This window comes from Lissotriton vulgaris, chromosome 4_1, assembly GCF_964263255.1.
Source record: "Lissotriton vulgaris chromosome 4_1, aLisVul1.2, whole genome shotgun sequence".
Lineage (NCBI taxonomy): Eukaryota > Metazoa > Chordata > Amphibia > Caudata > Salamandridae > Lissotriton > Lissotriton vulgaris.
In genome coordinates, this window is record NC_141691.1 from 2048523620 (window position 1) to 2048544441 (window position 20822).

Here is a 20822-nt window from a genome sequence, read left to right on the forward strand (position 1 = left end):
GGCCCAGCCTTGCTGACGTTAAATTGGCCCAACACCTCGTTGCCATCGAATTTCCCATCATTCGGCATAACCGGTGTTATTATTGCCCTTGTTAATGGTGCTCAATTTACCCCCCTCAGAAGAATGTAAGGTTGATACGGCTTTACACACCATATCATTCATTATTGCATGTTTCACTGGTAACTTCATGCACACTGCCTGCAGTGACAATGTTCTTGAAGTGAACCATTTGTAACTAAACGTTTGCATTGGTTTGTAATATATGTTTGAAAGACAAACCTATCATGAATTTGAAGTATTGCATATGTATGGTGCTTTAACGAAATGCTATTTGTGTCTGTATTCGTGAAACTTAAGTGTAAATGTAAATCCGTATTTATAAAGCATGAACTACTCACCCTTACGGGTCTCAAGGCGCTAGGGGCCGTCGTGGATATTAAGTGAGCTATTGCCCAGAGTCACATGGTGCTGAGCTGCCACCAGAGCCATGGATCGAACCGTGAACCCTGTGCTCTGAAGTCAGCTGCCCTGGCCGCTGCACCACACCTTTACACTGTGTAGTAAGCATTACCTCCTTGTTAGTCTTCCTCGCCACATGAGTTATAGTGAGCTTCAGCTCCACGACAGAACCCTCCAAAGTAAAAAAAAAAAAGCCTCCCATCCCCTCCCAACATGGCCGACCAGTCACCCCTGACCTCTATAAGAGGCAGGCCGGCCCAACCAACAGCCTGTTTTTTTTGTTCTGCGCGATTCTCTCCAGAGGCGCTGTGCAGGTAAGTTGGACCTGCTCTAGCTGGTTCATGTTTTTTTTTGGAGGTCCTGCCTAGGCGGGCCCTGGGACTTCAATCCCCCCCCCCTCTTCCTTCCCCCGGTCCTGTGGGACCGGTTAGGTGCTGCTTTAGCGTGCCATGGGTGTACGGAGGGGGGGGGGGGGGCGGCCGGGGATGTGGGGTTTTGTTTCCCTTGGCTGTTCCTGGTCGTTTTTTGTGGACCCTCGCCCTTTCGGGCTTTGGTGTCCGGCGCTGGGGATGCCCCTGATGTTGCTGGGGCTCCAGTTGCTTGCAGGCCCCTTGCGTGGGGCGGCCGCCGTTTCTTTTTTTAATTGGCGGTGAACGCGGGACCGGCCTCTTTGGTTCAGTGGCGCTTCGCCGTCTTTACAGCGCGTCCCTGTCTGCCGCGTTTGTTAGGCTTATATGTTTAATTGCGTGATCTTTCTGGGGCGGACCTCTGGGGCGCTGTTACATGCGCCCCTCGGTCACACGTTTCCCGGTGCGGGAGCGGGACTTGTGTTTTTGAGTATTCCGGTCTCACGCTGGCCCCGGGTGTGGGTGTTTTTGCACTTACCTTCTGCCGGTCCTGGTGTTCATTTCACGGCGCTGGACGCTGCCGCCTGAAACGGGGTTTTCTAGCCTTCAACTCGCGGCTCTGTGCCGCGCTAGGATTGGCCCTGTGCGCGTCCCGCCCCTTGTGGGCGGGGTATCGCGCCAGGTGCTGCTTGTTGGTTTAAATGCCTTCAGCTGGGTTGTGTGTCACGTCTCCCCTGCTGGCTATTTATTTCCGGCGTCCTGGGTGCCCCTGAGTTTCTCCATTTTCTTCTGCGAGGTGGTGTTTTGCTCTGCGATGATGGATCAGGATTCTGTCCCGGCGGGGTCGGTGGCTGACTCCTTGTCTGCGATGCCTTTTTCCTGCGCAGTCCCTGCAGTTGATGTTACAGTCTGCAGTGGCTGATGCCCTTGCGCAGCGTGATGCCCAGGGCCCTTCCTCGCCGAAGCGTCCTCGCAGGGACCCCACTCCTGTGTCTGATGCGGAGGGGGAGGAGGAGGATCTCCATGGCCGTTACATCCAGGGTCAGGAGCTTCGTGAGGTTCTTTCCCACATCAAGGATAACTTGGCTTTCCCTCCTCCTGCGGCGGAGGATGTTTCCGAGGTTTTCTTTGTCCAGTATCAGCGCAAGGCTCCGGATTCCCTTCCTCTGCATGCGTCCAAGAAGGTCATTGAGGGGGAGTGGTTGGATGTGGATAAGCAATCCTTCCCACGGTATCTGTCTAAGCGTTACGCTATTGATGAGTTCACTAATGATTTCCCTCTGGCGGTGAAGGTGGACTCTCTGGTGGTGGGTCTGTCTTCCCAGGGTTCGATCATATCGGAGGACGCCTCCCCCTCTGACCCTGTGGACAAGCGCGTGGAGGCAGCTGCTAAACGTTCCTATACTGCGGCAAATTTCGCCTTCAGGGCCTCGGCCTATCTGTCTTGCACGGTGCAGTCTTTGTTGAAGGACTTCCAGTCCCTTGGTGAGCTCCTGGATCACGGGGCTGATGTTGTCCCGACCCTTGCCTTGATGGAACAGCAGATGCGCCTTTTGTCGGACATCTCCTTTGACACTCTGGGTGCGGCGGCTGCCGCTGGGGGTGCTGCAATACAGGCTCGATTCAGAAAAGGGGGTGGTGATGAACAGAGTGTCTGAATTAAGCAGACCACTCTTACCCAGTCAACAGATCAGGGCTTGATCCATCACCGTTATTTAGCTCACTGCACCATCCCAGCTCAGAACCTGGCTATATGCAAATTAGTCTATCCCTGGCCCAGTGCATCATGGGAACAGGGCAGACCAAACTACCAAGCCAATTCTTCACCAGAAAGGAGACAAGCTTCCGGGGACCGGTTTCTGGCATTTCAGCCGTCGTCTGCCCGGCTTGCTTGAATCCTGATGGTGCAGTGAGCAAGGGACTCATGTCTGAGTATTTCCTGCCACACCTATAGTGGCCAAAAACGATTCAGAAAAAGGGGTGGTGATGAACAGAGTGTCTGAATTAAGCAGACCACTCTTACCCAGTCCAAAGAACAGGCTCAGCGTCAGATCTGGCTGCGGCATTGGAAGTCGGAGGCTGCCCAGAAGGCTTTGCTCATAAAGATACCGTTTTCTGGGGCTAGGTTGTTTGGCCCTCTTCTGGAGGTGATGATTAAAAAGTCTGCTGAGGACCGCAAGTTACTGGCTCCCATCAAGTCATCTGGGGCCCGCTTCCCTGGGCGCTGCCGGATATTCTCCACGTCGTCCAGGGGCAATGGCAGCACGCCCTTTCGAGGGAAGGGTCGCGGCCGGGGCGCCCCGTTCAACAAATCCCAGTCTCAGCCTGCTGCTGCCGCTTCCTCTTCCACCCCTAAGTCCTGACTATTGGCTGTCTCCCTCCGGGGTGTTCCCTGTGGGGGGCCGTCTCCGCCATTTCGTCCCGGCCTGGGAGGAGTCTGTCTCGGATCTTTGGGCTCTTCGGATTGTGAAGGAGGGATTTTCCATCTCCTTCTCCTCCCCTCCTCCGGATTTTTTCCTCGCTACACCCCTGCCTTCCTCCCTGGTCAAGAGACGGCCTTACTGGCCGGCGCCCAGGATTTGCTTGCCCAGCGGGCCATCCGCCCGGTCCCGCCTTCTCAGAGGGCTTTGGGCGCCTACTCCATCCTTTTTCTGGTGAGGAAGGTTTCTGGGGATTTTCGGCCTGTTTTGGATTTGAAGTGGTTGAATTCTTACATTCCACATACTAAATTCAAGATGATCTCTCTGCAGGAAATTCTGCCTCTTCTGGTACAGGGAGAGGTGGTGGCTTCTCTGGATCTCCTCGACGCCTACCTCCATGTCCCGGTCCATACGGTTTCTCAGTCCTTCCTCTGGTTCTGCGTTGGGGGTTCCCACTATCAGTTCCAGGTACTTCCGTTTGGCTTGTCATCTGCCCCGAGGATGTTTACTAAAGTCCTGGCTCCCCTGGTGGGTGTTCTTCACCGGGAGGGGATCAGGGTTTTTCCTTACCTGGACGATTGGTTAATCTCTGCCTCTTCTTTTTCCAAGGGGATGCTGCACGTGTGACGGGTCTGCGAAGCACTCTCCACTGTTCCCTTAACCATCTTCCCGCTCTCGCCTGATCTATCCAGATCTTCTGTCAGCGCTGGGACGCTCTCGGGCAGCCATGCGCTATTACAATTACAATTACCCACGGCTTCCTGATCAACGAGCGGAAGTCCCATCTGTCCCCCACTCAGGACTTGACCTTCATTGGGGGTCGGCTGGACATGGTGCTGGGGAAAGTGTTCTTGCCTCTGGGTCGCCGGGACACTTTGTGGCGGGATCTGGGGTCCCTTCTGGCTCAGGGATCCGCTCCTGTTCGCTTTTGGCTGAGGCTTCAGGGCCTGATGTCGGCGACCATCAATGTTCTCCCCTGGGCTCGCCTCCACCTTTATCCCTTGGTCAACCATCTGCTTTCCCTCTGGGATCCCCGCTCGGAGGATTACGAATTCCTGGTCCCGGTCTCCCCTCAGATGCCAGTCTTCTCGGCTGGGGGGCGACCTTGGGCTCTGGGTCGGTTCAGGGTCGTTGGGATCTCCTCCAGTCACACTGCTCCTTGAACTATCGGGAGTTGAAGGCGGTCCTCCTGGCCTGCCTTCATTTTGCTCCTTCTCTCCGGGGTCGCCATGTCTTGGTCAGGACGGACAACCAGGTTGTGAGGAGCTATGTCAACCACCAGGGGGGGTGCAGGGTTCGCTCCCTTTGGTTGCTGACTCAGGAGTTGTTGTCTTGGGCGGAGTCGTCGGTCCTGTCTCTTCGGGCTGTCTATCTCCCGGGGTCCCACAATGTGGAGGCGGATCATCTGAGTCGGATCTTTCCATCTTTGTCCTTTCTCTCCCTGACTCCGGTGGTGTTTCACCGCCTGGTGTCTCGCTTCGGTCTGCCTCTGGTGGATCTGTTCGCGGACGGGGAGTCAGCCCTCCTGCCCAGGTTCTGCTCTCTCCTCCCGGTTCCGGGGGTGTGGCTGCCCTGTCTTTCCCTTGGCCCTCCGGTCTCCTGTACGCGTTTCCCCCCATCCCCCTGATCCCTCGGGTCCTCTGCAAAATTCGCATGGACAGGGCCAGGGTGCTTCTGGTGGTTCCTGGCTGGGTTTGCCGGCCCTGGTACCCTCTCCTTTGCGAGCTGGCGGTTCAGGCCTGCTGGCCGATCCCGGATCTTCCTTTTCCATTGAGGGGCCCCCCGCTCCCGGAGTCGGTGTTGCGCCGGCTCCATCTATAGGCCTGGCTCTTGAGCGGGTGACGTTGCTTTCCTGTGGTTGCTCTTCGGGGGTGGTGGATTTGCTGCAGGACTCTCGCAGGTCTTCCACCTTGTCTTCTTATGCCCGGCACTGGTCTTCCTTCTCACGTTGGTGCGGTCTGCAGGGTGCTGAGCCCGCCTCCGTGGATTCCTTGCGGGTCTTGGATTTTCTTGCTGAGGGGTTTTCCTTGGGTTTGTCCCCTTCATCCCTGAGGGCCCAGTGGGCGGCCTTGCGGGCCTTCCGCAGTCCGGATTTCGAAGGGCTGGATTCCCTGGTGGCTCGTTTGCTCCGGAGTTGTTTTCTCCGTCGCCCTCGGACGCTCTGCCTGTCTCCCCCTTTGGATCTCCCCCTCGTTCTGCGGGCCCTTCAGGGTCCCCCTTTTGAACCCCTGGCCTCGGTGGCTCTGAGGTTTCTCACTTTTAAGGTGATTTTCCTGGTGGCCATTGTATCTGCCGGTCGGATGGGCGAGCTGGGTTCGTTCCTCCGCTCTCCTCCCTTCTTGCGGGTTTTGCCTGACCGGCTGGTTCTCCGTCATGATCCCCGTTTTCTTCCCAAGGTTCCTTCCTTGGTGAACCGGTCTCGGGAGGTGTCGTTGCCTTCTTTCCCTCCCGACACGGATCCTTCCCTGTCCTTGCTGGATGTCCGGCGTGCTGTTTTGGTTTACCTTGAGCGCACGTCTTCCCTTTCCCGGTGTGATAGCCTGTTCGTGACATTCGGTCCCGTTCATTCTGGCCACAAGCCCTCTTTCCACCTTGAGTCGCTGGCTTAATCAGGATACCCTCCTTGCCTATGCTTCACTGGGTTCGGTTGTTCCGGTGAGGATACAGGGTCGTTCCACTAGGAGTGTGTTTGTGTCCTGGGCCTCCTTCAAGGGTGTCTCCACTGAGGAGATTTGTCGGGCGGCGTCGTGGTCATCCCCCCACATGTTCATGGAACATTATCGTGTTGTCCGGGGTGGTTCTGTTCCTGGGGAATTTGCTGGGGCCGTACTGAGTGCTGGAGCGGTGGCTCCTTGATGGCCCTTTTGTTTCTTGATTCAGGTTTGCTGATATTCCTGTTTTCTTTCTTTTCTACTGAATAAACCTTGTGTTGGTTTTCTACTTCACCGTGTGGTGTTGTTTTTTCTTGTGGTCAATGAAGCCTTTTGGCTTGGGTATTTGCTCACTATGTAAGTCATGTGGCGAGGAAGACTAACGAGGAGGTAATGCCCCGGTTACTTACCGGTAATCTTCATTACTCCGAGTATAGTCTTCCTCGCCACATGAGTTCCCTCCCCCCCCCCTCCCTGTCTGGCTATCGGCTTCATTGTTTGCTTGGTGGTTCAGGCTGTTGGTTGGGCCGGCCCGCCTCTTATAGAGGTCAGGGGTGACTGGCCGGCCATGTTGGGAAGGGATGGGAGGCTTTTTTTTACTTTGGAGGGTTCTGTCGTGGAGCTGAACTGCTCGCCCTTACGGGTCTCAAGGCGCTAGGGGCCGTCGTGGATATTAAGTGAGCTATTGCCCAGAGTCACATGGTGCTGAGCTGCCACCAGAGCCATGGATCGAACCGTGAACCCTGTGCTCTGAAGTCAGCTGCCCTGGCCGCTGCACCACACCTCTCCACTGTGTAGTCACCATAAATACTTTTCTATTTACTGAAAAGTATACAAGCTGATTCCTCTTCCCTACTCCTAGTCTCTTACTTCAGATGCCATGATGGTACTTTTCCCAGGCCACACTCACGTTAGTGCTAAACCGTGCCTCAGGCCCTTCATCTCACCTACCTACTCAGACCTGTTCAGAAGTCATAAAATGTGTATGAATGCGGTTGTTTTAGCAGTTGTGTGTATGTGTTAAAGTCTTTTGTTTTTCTACTCCTCAGGACTCACGTTTACTCTGATAGAAGCCTCCACAGACAAGGATGCTGATGTACAGGAGCAGGTCTACAACTCTCTGTGCTATATGGGCGAATCGGAGCCGGAGCAGGTCTTGCTGGCATGTGTTGAGTACCTGCGAAATAATGAAAAGGTTTGTTCTCCTGTGGATATTTGCAATGAGCAGTGCATATTAAAATTCTGTCTGTGCCATTCAGAATGTTTAATACATTCAAACAATCACTCCATTTGGAACTCCCCTGTGGTTGTATAATAGGATGAAAACAATTAAAAGAAACCCTCAGGTCTCCTAGCCAGGTAATTGCTGAAGTGATCAAACATCTTTGCAATTCTTCACTTTACACTTTTGTACTCAAAGCTGAACTGGCATTCCTAAATGTGTTTTCTTTATTCATGAACCAATCAGCAAGTCATCAAAACAGTTTTGCAATATCTGCCCCAAACTGCAAGCCTCTCCAAATTGTAACCAATTAAAAAAAATGTGTATCTCTAAAGTGTGGTAAATAACCCCCGGGTCACACTAGCAACAGAAAACAGCTTTCACAGTAAGCCGAAAATAATTTTCCGTTCACCATCGGACCTTACTATAGGGGATGAAAAATATGCTCAAGCTAGCCATCTGGCCATTAGTTTATGTAATTCCTTTCTTAACCAAAGGTCTCGGAGCCTGCCAGGACCCTTTTGTTGCATCACCTCCTTCCCCCCGGGGTGGGTTACTTCACTATGGCCAGTCTTGCTTAATTTTTATCTGACCCCTCCCAGCCCCTGTTCGATCTCTTTAGGAACTCAGAATTCGTAGTACATTCATCTGCAGAAGACACTGAAGTGCGCGTTTTAGTTTTGTAATTATCTCAGGGCAATGAACGTCCTTATTATAATGCTAATTAAATTTAAGAACTGGATGCATGAAAGTCAACTTCAGCTAAATACTAAAACTGAAGTTTTCATTTTTGAAGGAGGAACTGGCAATCAGATCTTTACATGAATGTGGTAAGTGATGGTATTACTTGACGCACTAGTCCACGAAAGCAGCTTCACTTGTTTCCATCCGCTGGATGCGCTCCCATCTCTGTGGCGATTACTGTATGCGGTTTGTTCGCTTCCTGACTGTAGAGGTTCCCATGCTGCCTGACCTAATTTGTAACAAATTAGTTGTAGGCATGTTCTGCCTTGGGATTTGCCAGATAAGGTTGACCGTCCTGTTGTACCACAGTTCCTCATTTCCCTTTATTTTAGCGAGAAACTTCGAGCTAACTAAAAAGGAAGTCTACATCAGTGAACAGGAGGAAGGGCAGGACTCTAGATCTAATATTCCTAGTCTTTTAAGTTCATATGACCTGCTTGACATCCTCAGGAGAAGCAACATTTTAAAACTTTTAAAAGCCATTCTGGAACTGGCGCATTTAACCTCAAAGGGTATTAAGTCTGTAAAATTCCTGGAAATATGTGATGATGGTTTGGGAGAGTCCTCAGATTTCCCTGAAATAGTAATGCTAGTCCTTAGTAACTCTGTTTCATTTATTTATTTATTTATTTTGTGTTTTCTATAGCGCGAACATGACCCAGTGTAGGGTATCGGAGCACTTTACAGTAGTGTTTCATCAGTCATTAATGTTTTACACTTCAGTTTAGCATATAGACATATAAACATTCAGTAATCCATGGCGCAGTTAAAAGACAGGATCATCTTTGTAACATGACCTGGTGTGGGGTAGCAGAGCGCTTTAAAATCGTGTTTCCACAGTCATAATGATGTACACTTCAGTTTATCATATAAACATATATACATTCAGTAATAAAATTGAGCAGTTTATAGACGGAAGGCCTCCAATATAGACTTATGGAAGAAATTTGCTAATATAGTACAATTTTGCTTCCTTTTTAGGGCTCGCTGCGAAAAGCGCGCGAAAGCGCGCTCTCGCAGAGAGAACTATAGCTGTAGGGTCAGCCGACAACGAGTTGGAATGTGGATACAAGACCTGGCCGTGCGCGCAGCGTTGGGCGCGTGCGCTTTTGCATAGCAGACAAAGCCGGATCGCGAAGCGCTCCTCTTGGAATGCAGGGGGAGTCTGCAGAGGGGCGCGCGGCGGATTGCGACGCGCGCCTTGGGATTGGGTCGCGCGCGTGAGCTTCTACCGTAGACAGCTCACGTGGCGCGGCCCAATCCCAAGGCGCGCGTCGGAATCGGACTCTGTGCATGCTCACGGCGTGTGACCCAACTGAGAACCGCTCTGGAGAAGGACAGTGCAGAGAGAAGTGCTGTCTCAATAGCAAGTGGCCAGGTGAAGTTAACAGCCCGGAGTACGGCCTCGCTGCTCCTGTCGGAGGCCCCCATATGAGTTGGCTGTGACGGCGATGAACCAGCAGAGGCTTGGGGCTGTGCAGAGGCGGTGAGACGGTGGGGAAGCTCTTATTGTGAATTGGGCTGAGCGACCAATCGAAGAGTACATCCGGGAGACCCTAAGCAACTTTACCCGAACAGATGCTCCCAGATACCTGCCGCTGCAGTGTAACACGGAGGTGAGGTTAAGAGGGAGGCAGCAATGAGGCATAGTTGGAGCAGTTATGCAACTCCTTGGGGGGGAACAGTCCAAGGTTCGGTTACGATCGTTCTGTTAGAACCCCTGACTCCCAGGAGGTCATCTTCCACTGCATACCTACGTGAGCCCAAAGGCTGGGGGCTCACTAGCAGGTCCCACTTGCCACACTATTACCCCGCTCCTTAGCTTCAAGCTTGGCCCTGAACCCTCCACTATTCTCGGATGGCTGCACTAGTCCTACTCCACCTGTTCTAGGGTATCGATCCAGCAGGGCTGGTTGAGTATTGTTGCTGAGATCTCCACTCAGGCTTGGGTCAACAGCTTGGGGGTACGCTGGCCATCGCCGGGGAGGGTTCCTCTTTCTCCAGGGCCGCCGGTGCTAGTGATTAATTTCGCACTTCAGGTAGGCCCTACTGCCACTTTCGCCCTTCTCTAGCGATGCCTCTATCAACATCGGGTGCCTGGCTGTGTCTGTTCCCCCCGAGGAGTTGCATAACGAGCACAACGTAGCTACTGCCCCCCTAGGCAACTAGCCGCTATATCCCAGACACAGAGTGTCAGATCACCCCGTAATACGCTTCAAATAGGTATACCCACACCACTGGGCGCACTCATGGTGACTTGAGTATTGTGATTGATCATTCTGGATGTGGTTTTTAGTTTAATAACATTTTAACTGTGTTTTATGAATTGTGCTTTTATGGTTGTTTGTATGAATAACTGAATAAAGATTTTTTGAAATTGACATTTACTTAAGTATCATCCTGGGAAGGCGCAGGAATAATGGCAGTGGGAGGCCTGTTCACAAAAGGCAAACTTGCATCACAACAAGAATTCACACAACTCCATGGTGTACCATATTCCCTTTTCTTGACAGGCCACATTTATTCAGTAACTCTGCACATACTGGACCCCGCTGGGAACCTAGGCTGCTACTCATACACTGGTTTTTTATAGCAAACACAATTTTTTAGAAATCCGAACGGATAGAGTAAACACAACTCTTTATTAGTCAGTCACCAAAAACTTTTAGACTGTGAAGTTAGTCCACCCCATATGGGTTTAGCTCCCTCACTGCAGACACAGGTGTAATCTGCGGATGCCAGCAGGTTCAACTCACCCGTTAGGCGCTACATGAAAAAGGTCAATAATTTTCACCGACAAACGCCCAATGCAAGGAGTCAGAGATTACCCGAGGGACATGTCCTACAAGAGGCTTCTGGTGCGAGGCACGCGCACAAAACCCGACTTGTAAGTGACCTGGGGCCACTGTATACTAGTGAGTGAAGGGGGGGGGGGGCTTATCTACAGCCTGCAGCACCTGGGATGAGGCACCAGAAAACAGTCAGCTGCTGAGGACCTGCACTTGTTTAATTCACATCTACCCCCACTCGAGCAGCCTCTGTGCTGGCTGAGCAGGTAAATTGTGTTCACCCTTGTGTGTAGAGACAGAGAGGGCTCTTTCAGTATGACAATATTTTTTACACCATCCCTCAATTCCTTTTTCCAGATAAATTCCTATCCAGTCCCTGTCCTGAGGAGAACCTACACTAATCACGGTTCGAAACGCGTTGACCCCCAGCCTGTGACAAGAAAGAAGGGTGCCGCTAGGGACTAACTAACACCACTTCCGTGGGCCCTTGCTTTCAATCTTAAAAATATTCTACCACAGGTGGTGTGAGACAGGCAGGCAAGCCCATTCCACCTTTAGATCCGCCTGTCCACTGGTATTCTAGTCAAAGGACTGGTTCTTTCCCACTTGTAAATATCGTTCTTTGTGTAAAAGTTGTCCATGTCGCAATTAGTTTGTTAGGTGCCGCTCGTGTGAGGAGTTCGGACTGTTGCCTGCTTTCCTTGCCACAGGAGTGGTTGGGTGCTTCCATACAGCTGGGGGATTGCTGATTCCTGGACCGGCCGCAGCGGAGGTGAGAGGCGGAGGCGAGCGGGACTGCGAGGACCAGCAGTCCATCTGGCAGCGCCAGCTGGTTCCTCTTCCCGCCGCGCCTCGCGCCCCCTCCCAGTGCCACGCCCCCCTGCCTGATAGTGCTTTTTACTCCTCGCGGCCCCCGCTCCGCGGGCGCCGCTCGTGTGAGGAGTTCGGACTGTTGCCTGCTTTCCTTGCCACAGGAGTGGTTGGGTGCTTCCATACAGCTGGGGGATTGCTGATTCCTGGACCGGCCGCAGCGGAGGTGAGAGGCGGAGGCGAGCGGGACTGCGAGGACCAGCAGTCCATCTGGCAGCGCCAGCTGGTTCCTCTTCCCGCCGCGCCTCGTGCCCCCTCCCAGTGCCACGCCCCATTGTCATACTTAGGAGAACCTCCTCACGCGCGTAGCGGGACGCGCGCGGGGCGATCCCCGGGGCGAAGACCGGGCAAAGAGCGGGCCGTTCTAGGCCGTTCTAGGCCGTTCTAGGCCGTGAGAGACCGGACCGGGCCCCCTCTCTAACGCCCCCGCCAAACTGCCCCATTCTTCACCCCAGTATGACGTCCAGAGCCTTAAGGAGCAAGTCTGTCCAACATGGCGCAAGTACTTTGGAAAAAATTTTCCCCAAGGCAAGCTCCCAAATCAGTAAGTGTCATTCATCCATGGACTCTCACCCTGAGTTGGGTCCTGAAAGTGTGTTTTTGGACCTTGGGGAATCTGCTTCAAATGATGCTAGCACACCCTTCACTATGGACGCTACCCATATGTCATTACTGGACAGCATTGACCAGACTATTGAGTCGGTCCTTCGGCAGCTAAGATCACCTGTAACGCAGAGGGTTCAAGATTCCCCACGGCCATTGGGGACTTCTGACCATTCTGCTATTCTGGACAATATGGGTCCAAACACGCTGGAAGCGGGCCAAGCGGTCCTGTTAACAGACCCTGTAGATAGTGGGGTGGTACAGCCTCTAAAAAGGAAAAGGCCTAGTGAATTAAAGAGGGTAAAAAGGGCAAAAATTGATGTTACTGATCCATCTCTCGAAGAAAGTACAGACATTTCGGTCTCCCCAGAGCTTATTATATCTGGGTCTGGGCTGGATCTTGTGGCCTCGCCAGCTCCTGTGTTATCACCAGTGGCGGCGGGTCCATTTATCTTCGGTGGGTATCCTCCAACAGCACAGACTTAGTAATTAATTCACTTACAGCTATTATTAAGAATCTGTTAACCCCCATTTTAGCTAGACTAGATGCTATAGAAAATCTACTCCAGGCCCGGGAAAATACTCAAACTAGGAAAAGCCCTGTTATAGCCACAAATGCTCCTGTAGCTACCGGGGAACTACCTGGGAATAGTTCACTCCCTTCCACATTGCCCCAGGTCTCCAGTAGGGTATTGCCGAGTGCAAACGGTGCGTCTACTTCCCAGACGCGCACCTTGTTACCCCCAGCACCTAGGCCCCCTGTTCCGGCCCCCAGGAGATCCAAGTTACCCCCTGCGCCACAATCCGCGCCGCAGTCTAGGGCGACAGTGGGTCCTACTAATGCCCCGAGCGATGGTCTTGTCCCCCCCTCTGATAGGCGCAGGGTGGTCAACCTACCCCCAGAAGCTGTTCCATATACGGCAATTATGGTGGGAGTTCCTGAGCTAACTGGTGGTGTTAGGGAGTCTCAAGACTCCCTACGCAATAAGGTTATAAGCTGGCTCAGCATTAATAGACCGCTGCCTCCAAATTTGAAGGGTGAGGTTCTGATGGTAAGGAGGATTCCTTGGATAGGCTCTACTATAAAGAATAGGCCAGGGGATTGTATCATCCTAAGCTTCAAGAGCCCACATGTTGCAAACTATATCTGCAACTGGCTTGTAAGGCCTGACAAGTCCAAAATCGAACTTGTACCCCTCTCATATTTCTATCCCAGTGGTAGCAACAAGGTGGGAGTGAGTGAGAAGGGGTGGACTAGGGTGGGCTTTGCTGTAGATGGCTCCCGCTATAGACCAAGGCACTCCCTACCAACTGCCCAGGCAAACTTTATACATCACAACAGGTTTTCCTGTTTGGACCAGGTCGATTGACCACAAACCAGGGCAATCTTGTCTGGTCCTGGGAAGATGGTGGAGGACGTGCAAAGATGTGTGGGATCGGGCATAGTCCCCATGTTGGAACTAACCCGGCTGCACACCGCTAGCGAGCGAGGGGCTGTCACAGACGACAACCTGTGCCAACTGGGTCCTTCACCTAACATCGGGTCTGCCCATATTTTGCAAACGGGGGCAGTGGAGCAGGCCGGGCCTGCCACTATTGCGGTCAGCGGAAATGGTTCCTTAGACGCTGTTCCACCCATGGTCTCTCCGCAACCTCTGGCTGGAGCCCAGGGCACCATGCCACTCGACCCGGGTCTGAGAATTCTCTCCTGGAATGTGGCAGGAATCGCAAACAAGGAAGGCTCTCCTGAATGGGATTGCCTGGTAGGTGGTTGTGATATACTCCTCTTTCAGGAGACTTGGGCGAGGGCCACTCAGCCCAGGAAAGGGTTTGAAGTGTTCGAAATCCCTGCCAAATGGGCTGGGAGGGGGAGGCCATCAGGTGGCCTGGCAACCTGGATTGCGAGTCACACTGGGTGCCAGGCGGAGCAGGTTCACACGTGCTCGCAGGACATCCAGTGTGTGCGGCTCACATGGCCTGGTAAAACTCCGTGGGCCATTGTCAACGTCTACTCGCGTCCAGTTGCCTCGCCAAACGAATCACCAACCCTAAATGATCTGGCTACCTTTTTGGGCCAACTACCGGGTGACCTCAAGGTGGTGCTTGGAGGAGACTTCAACTGCCACTTTGAACCCTTGGAAGGTTTACTGGATGGTGTCCTTACGGCCGAGGATGACCATTGGGGGGTTCCACCGTCATCTTCTCCTCACCCTAAAGCCTGGTCCCCTCTAGCTTTACAACTCATGTCCCTTACCCTGAATTGCGCACTGAGGGCGTGTAATGGTCGTACCCGTTCCGATACCCCCTCAGTGTGTACTTTCAATAGGAGGGGCCATGAGTCGAGGCTAGATTACATTATGGTGGACATTACACTCTGGCCTAAAGTGCTTGACTTCAGGGTAATTAAGAGGTCAGACAGCGATCACAATGCCCTCTGCCTAAATATCCTGTGCCCCCTGCCCATGACGGACCCATCCTCAGTTGGCCAAGGGGATGATCTGGGGGATTTGTTCCTCACCACAAACAGGCGCCGGGTCAAGTGGGGAAAGTTGGTGAGCTCGGAAGAGTCCATTAAGAAATTATATGAGCTGGCATTGCCAAGCTTCATGGAGGTGGATGCTCTCCTGAATGAACCAAGAACCCCAGATTACTATGAGAAACTGGGTAACATTCACCAGGATTTAGTGAGGGATTTGGCCGAGGTATTCCATCCGGAGGTCCCAATCCGAAAGAAAAGGACCCTTGTTCCCTCCTGGTACACCTCAGATTGCAGGACAGCAAAATCTGAGCTCATTGCAGCAATAAAAGAGGGGTCAGACAAGGCCAATGTACGTGGCCTTAGGAAGCACTATAAATCAGTGCTGGTGACTGCAAGGACCGAGTGGGACTGGAATCACTGGCAGGATCTTTTTGATGCCCTAAAAGCCAGGGACTCCCGGAAATTCTGGGCCTTAGTAAACAATGGGACAGGGGAACTCAGTAAAGCGATTGAGCCCAATATAGCCCCTGCGGTCTGGGAGGCCCACTTTGGGGCTCTTTACCAAGATACTAGTTCCTGCCCGGCCGCAGAGCTGCAACTGCCCTTGGGTACTCAGGAGCTTGGAATAGAATTATCTCTGGGGGAAGTGGAGCATGCCCTAGAACGCTTGGCAGTGGGGAAGGCACCAGGCCTGGATAGGTTACCCGGGGATCTATTTAGGCACCACCCGGACATCTGGGGTCCATACCTTCTTATCCTTTTCAATGCCATTCTTGGAGGTATGGCGATCCCTGGGTCGTGGTTGGGGGCAGAGATTGTACCCATCCATAAGAAGGGTTCTACTTTGCTCCCTTCCAATTACAGGCCTATAAGCCTTATAGATGTGCCCCAAAAGCTCTTTGCGCGCCTCATCTTGGACCATCTCCTAGACTGGGTCGAGGATAATGACATCATGAGCCCCCTCCAGGCTGGCTTCAGGAAGAACACGTCGACCATGGACCAAATTTTTCGCCTCCTTCTCCTGTATTGGAAGACGGTCACGCTAGAGGGAGGTCGATTGTACATGGTCTTCGTGGACCTAAGGTCAGCCTTCGACCTAGTCCCGAGGGGGAAGTTATGGGAGGTTCTGCAGAAGCTAGGAGTTCCCCCCCACCTCCTTAGAATCATCATTAGGCTGCATGAGAACAACTTTGCGCAAGTGAGGTGTGGGAGGGATGGCAAGCCCTCGGGTAAATTCCCGGTCTCCCGAGGTGTCAGACAGGGCTGTGTGTTGGCTCCGACACTGTTCTGTCTGTACATTAACAGCGTCATCCAACATCTCGACGCTGTTGGGGACAATGACGCCCCGGTTCTGGCAGGAAGGAGGGTTCCGGCAATAATGTTTGCCGATGATACCCTCCTTCTTTCCAAATCCCCTATGGGGATCCAGAGGATTGTGGATGGTTTTGGCCACTTCTGTCGACAACACGGGTTGGAGGTGAACACGCAAAAAACCAAGTTCATGATCTTCAACCCTCCCACCAAAACCAGACCCAATCCAAAACTGGGGGAAACTAGCCTTGAAAGGGTCTCGACCTTTATATATCTGGGGGTATCACTTCAAGAAAATCTGACATGGGACTCCCAGGTAGCAAAATCTAGGTTGAAACTTTCCCAGCTATCGGGCGCACTCTTGAGGGTGTCCAAGTCCACCTTCAAGCCTGTTAGTCCGGCCCTGGAAACGTACAGGACCCAGGTGAAGGCAGCTGCCTCTTACGGCAGTGAGCTGTGGGGACACAAAGCTGGGAAGGTTATGGCAGGGGTGGAAAATTGTTTCCTCAGACGCTTACTTGCTCTCCCGCAAGGCACTCCACTCCTCCCCCTAAGACTCGACCTGGGCCTTCCATCAATTGCTGAGGACCTACGGTCAAAACCTGTGAAGTTCTGGCACCGGTTATGGTCCACAGAAGAATTGTATCACTACAGGCAGGACCTTATAAACGTCATGAGGCTGGATGTAAATGGTAAGATCCCTTGGCTGGCATTCATCAAGTCGGAACTGTCTAGCCTGAAATTGCCAGATCTATGGGATGATCCAGCGCTGGGCTGTAGAAGGATTTCGCGCAAAACCCTCGCACAGCTCTACAAGAACAAAAGCCTTGCTGATATGGACAATGCTTACAATAGTGGCACCTTGACGGGACGTTTCTTAGTATCCAAAAATTCTTATGTTTTTGAACCTTTTATGGATTTTATCTATCCTCTTCTGGCGAGGAAACTGTTCCTGCAATGGAGGTTTGGCACGCTCCCTACTAAAGTCTTTACTTATAAATGGTCGCTAGGGGGTGACAAGCTTTGCTCATGCTGTAAAGCCAAGGATGAAGACGACTTGCACATAATGTTCTGTTGCCATGCCTATCAGAGCCCGAGGAGGCGCTGGTTAGCTCCTCTGTGTCGGAACCTGGGCTTCAGAAACTATTTACAGGCCTACAGGATTATGAAAACCAGCACCCTGGGCCACATTGTCTTTGCGGTGTCTAAATTCTTAATGGCAGCATGGGTAATAAGGAAGAAAATGTCTGGTTAATTCATATTACCTTGTATCTTTTAACATTGCAGGTCCAGTTGGTTCTTATTGTATATATTGTGTCTTATCTGTATGTATTTTTACTGTATCTTTTATGGCCCATGTGGCCGAAATAAAGAATTTTTGGAATTGGAATTGGAATTAGTTTGTAATGTAATCTCTTTGAAGTTTCTTGTTGGTGTTGTGAAATCTTGAGTATTTACCTTAAATGTCTGTATATCTGTATATATTGTACATATAACTGTATGTTTTTGAACTAACTGTCTTGATAGAAATTTCCTTTGATGTCATGTTTCTGATCAACTAATGAAAATGGATTATAAATGAAAATAAATTCGTTTGTAATATACTACTATTGGCCACGCAGTACATATTGGCTGTGTGGGTCTTGAACTTTCTTGAAATAATCCTGATCAGCCACTTTGTTCTGTTTATCACTTGTTTAATTGTCAGCATTAGTTCAATACTTGTTATTATTGGAGTTTTATTTAGCGTGAACTTGACCCGGGTTTCAGAGCGCTTTACATAGCACCATAGCACCAGTTGCATTACACGAGGACACATTCATTGTTGGTAGGCACAGGGAGATGAGACTCAACCCTGTTCTCCAGCTCCGAGGTCGACCGCCCTAGCCGTTAGGCCACATTCTCTCCCCATGCTTATAATGGAGAGCACCGGTACTTCTCAGAAGCAAACAGGTACTCTAGCATAGAGTACTACAGTATTTTCCTTTTGAAAGCACTGCTTTGCATCACTTTCTTATGCGCAATAACTGGGTCAACCAGCAGGGATTCAGAGTAAAATATCTATTGTCTCGATAGTACACATTATAAAAAGAGAAATCAGAAATGTACAAGCTGGTTTCACTTGTGAGTCCTGGCAAGGTGCTCGCCCGCCAACTAATATTGTGTACTACGAATGTATCGAGGCGCCTCTTTAAAAAGTGAAGGAAGGAGGCGCTTTTAGCTTCTTGGTTTCAACCCTTGAATCTGGGAGATACAGCGGGGACAGGAGTTTTCCCTACTCGCCCACCCAAAATCAGTGGTGGAAAATACCTGTTTTCATGATCTGTGGTTCCTAAGCAGGGTCCATGGCTGTAGAGCGCCTTGAACAAAACATCAAGGGCAACGCAGCACTAGACACACTTCAGTAAGCGCCTGAGAATCAAACTATTCACAATGGTTTTCTACGGATGCCCAAGCACTGAAGAGGTCACGAATTAATAATGTGGGTCCACCCCACACACTAATGATCTCTGTCACACAGACTGCTTGCTTCACACAGTAGTGCTTCGAAGTACCCGCAAGGCAACAAGCAGCACTTTATCAACCCTCTAAATTGATAAATGAAAAGCTACCCATTTGGCCATTTCTGTCTTGTCTCAAAGGACTTCTGGTATGATGCAATTACTGTTTCCATGGCTAGATCACACTACCGGATAACAGCTGGGCCTATCAGGGAGCTTCTGGCGAGAGGATGTGGCATTACAGCGAGACCTCCCGACTTTGGAACTGTGGAACCAGGTTCGAGTCTCGGCGTCGGCTCAACATCCTGTGATTCTGGGCAAATTACTTAATCTCATTGTGCCTACCAAAAATAAATGTGTCCTTGGGTGCACACCTCACAAAATTGTACACTAATGTGCGCAGAGAATAAATGCAAATTCACCACTGCCCTCAATCTCTGCATTGGCTCCGAAGTAATTAATTTAATGAAGGGTAGGTGCATAAGTGAGACACAGGTGAAAATAGAGAGTGCACGCAAGTTTAAATCTTCTAAAATCCCATAACTTTTTACCATATAAAGCAAAAATGTGTCGCAGACGAAATGCAGGCCAACTATCACACAAGATTATTTAATTTACTATCCCGGTACATATTTAAATCAGAAAGCATGATGTAGTAATGATCAACAGTGAACGTTTAGAAGCATCACTGAAATCTCACAGGAACAAGCATTTGCAATGCAATCGTTCTCGCATTTGTAAATTTTTTAGCTATTGGCATTGTAAATGACAATGCCTTTTATTTATATGTTTTCAAAACCAACACATAGATAAAGGTTTGTCATTTACAATGTCAGGAGCTCAAAGTCTTGCAAATGCGAGCCCTATTGCATTGCAAATGCTTGTTGAAGGTTGCGATGGATGTAATTCTTCTGCTGTTTGGTGGGAGTACATTCCAAATTCTCGGTGCTGCTCCTGAGAATGCCCGGTCATACGTCTTTTTCTTGCAGAAGCGAGCCGGTTTCAGAAGAAAGTCTGATTTGGTCCTAGAGTTTCGGTTACCTCCAGAGAGCGTAAGTTTCTTGGCCAGGTAACCTGGAGTTTTGTGGTGTATTGCATTATGAGTGATGTATGACAACTTGAATTGAATTCTTGCCTCGAAAGGCAGCCAGTTTAGCATTTTCACGTGAGGGGAGATATGGTCGAATTTTTGGGATCCCGCGATCAGCCTTGTGGCTGCATTTATACAAGCTTTCAATGGGGCAGTTGAGATCTTGGGGAGCCCAGCCAGGGTAGTGCACACGTATTCGATCCTTGATATGACCAGCACTTGCACTGCAGTTTTTAGATCTGTTTTGTTCAGGAGAGGTTTAAGTTTTCGCAAAAAGCTCAAGTGGAACCTGGTGTTTTTTGCCATTGTATTAATATGTTCTAACATGTTCAGGTTTTTATCTAGGGTAATTCCCAGTGATTTGGTGGAATCTACAATCGTTTGAGTACAGTTTAGAGCAGTGATAAGGTTGGTCCATTCTGTTGACTTTAGTTTGCTTTTATGTGGTGTGATCAGTAGGAATTCGGTTTTCTGAGGGTTTAGCTTCAGGTGATTCTTTGTTAGCCATTGGAGGGTTCTTGATAATGCATGGTTCATGGTCTTAATCTCTTCTGTTGATACGACCTTGATGTAAAACTGAGTGTCATCCGCATACATGTGGAAATCGATGTTTGCTTTTTGTAATATTTTTGTGAGTGGTTCAACTTATAGATTGAATAGCGCCGGTGAGAGCGTTGATCCCTCTGGAACTCCGATTGTATTATTGGTTGAGCCAGAAAGGGTTTGGTTGACCGTGAATGTTTGTGATCTGTTCTCAAGGAAGGAGCTGAACCAATTAAGGACTTTACCCTCTAGGCCATTCTGTTTTTCATCCGATCTATGATTTTTTTATGGTTCACCGTGTCGAACGCGGATGACATGTCCAGCAAGATTAGGATGCAGGTTTCATTGTGGTCAAGAGCCAGCAGTGTGTCATCTAAGATGTGCAATATTGCAGTTTCTGTGCCATGGTTTGGACGGAAGCCCGATTGGCAAACATTTAGCAGGTTGAACTCAATGTGTAGACTTAATTGTTGTTGGATACATTTTTCCAGAACTTTGGCTAACATGTTGCCTTCTTCAGGAGATCCTGAATCTGGACACTTTGCTTAACTAAATTGTGTAATAAATCTTCTAGGGGAAGGAGGGGCCTCATTTAGATCCAGGAACAGAATCTGCATATCGGGGATGATTTTCTTAAGCTTCAGGTTAATGCGGGCACTGTGGTCGGAAGGAATAATATTTAGACATGGTTATCAGTGTTGCAGGGATTCTGCACAAACACCGAACTATGTGCAGGATTATAGTCCATTGGTTTATAGGGACGGAGTCTTCCTACCACCTTAGTACCCACAAG

At 50.5% G+C, this 20822-nt stretch overlaps 1 protein-coding gene across 2 annotated transcripts in view; it reads left to right on the top strand.

Moving 5' to 3' along the window:
* The window catches only part of MROH1 (maestro heat like repeat family member 1), a 2204128-nt gene that overhangs the window by 205552 nt on the left and 1977754 nt on the right, over positions 1-20822 (top strand). For both annotated transcript variants that reach the window (XM_086966435.1, XM_086966436.1), the window contains exon 3: positions 6927-7072. In XM_086966435.1, coding sequence (XP_086822561.1) covers positions 6927-7072 — 146 coding nt within the window. The remainder of the gene's footprint in view (positions 1-6926; positions 7073-20822) is intronic.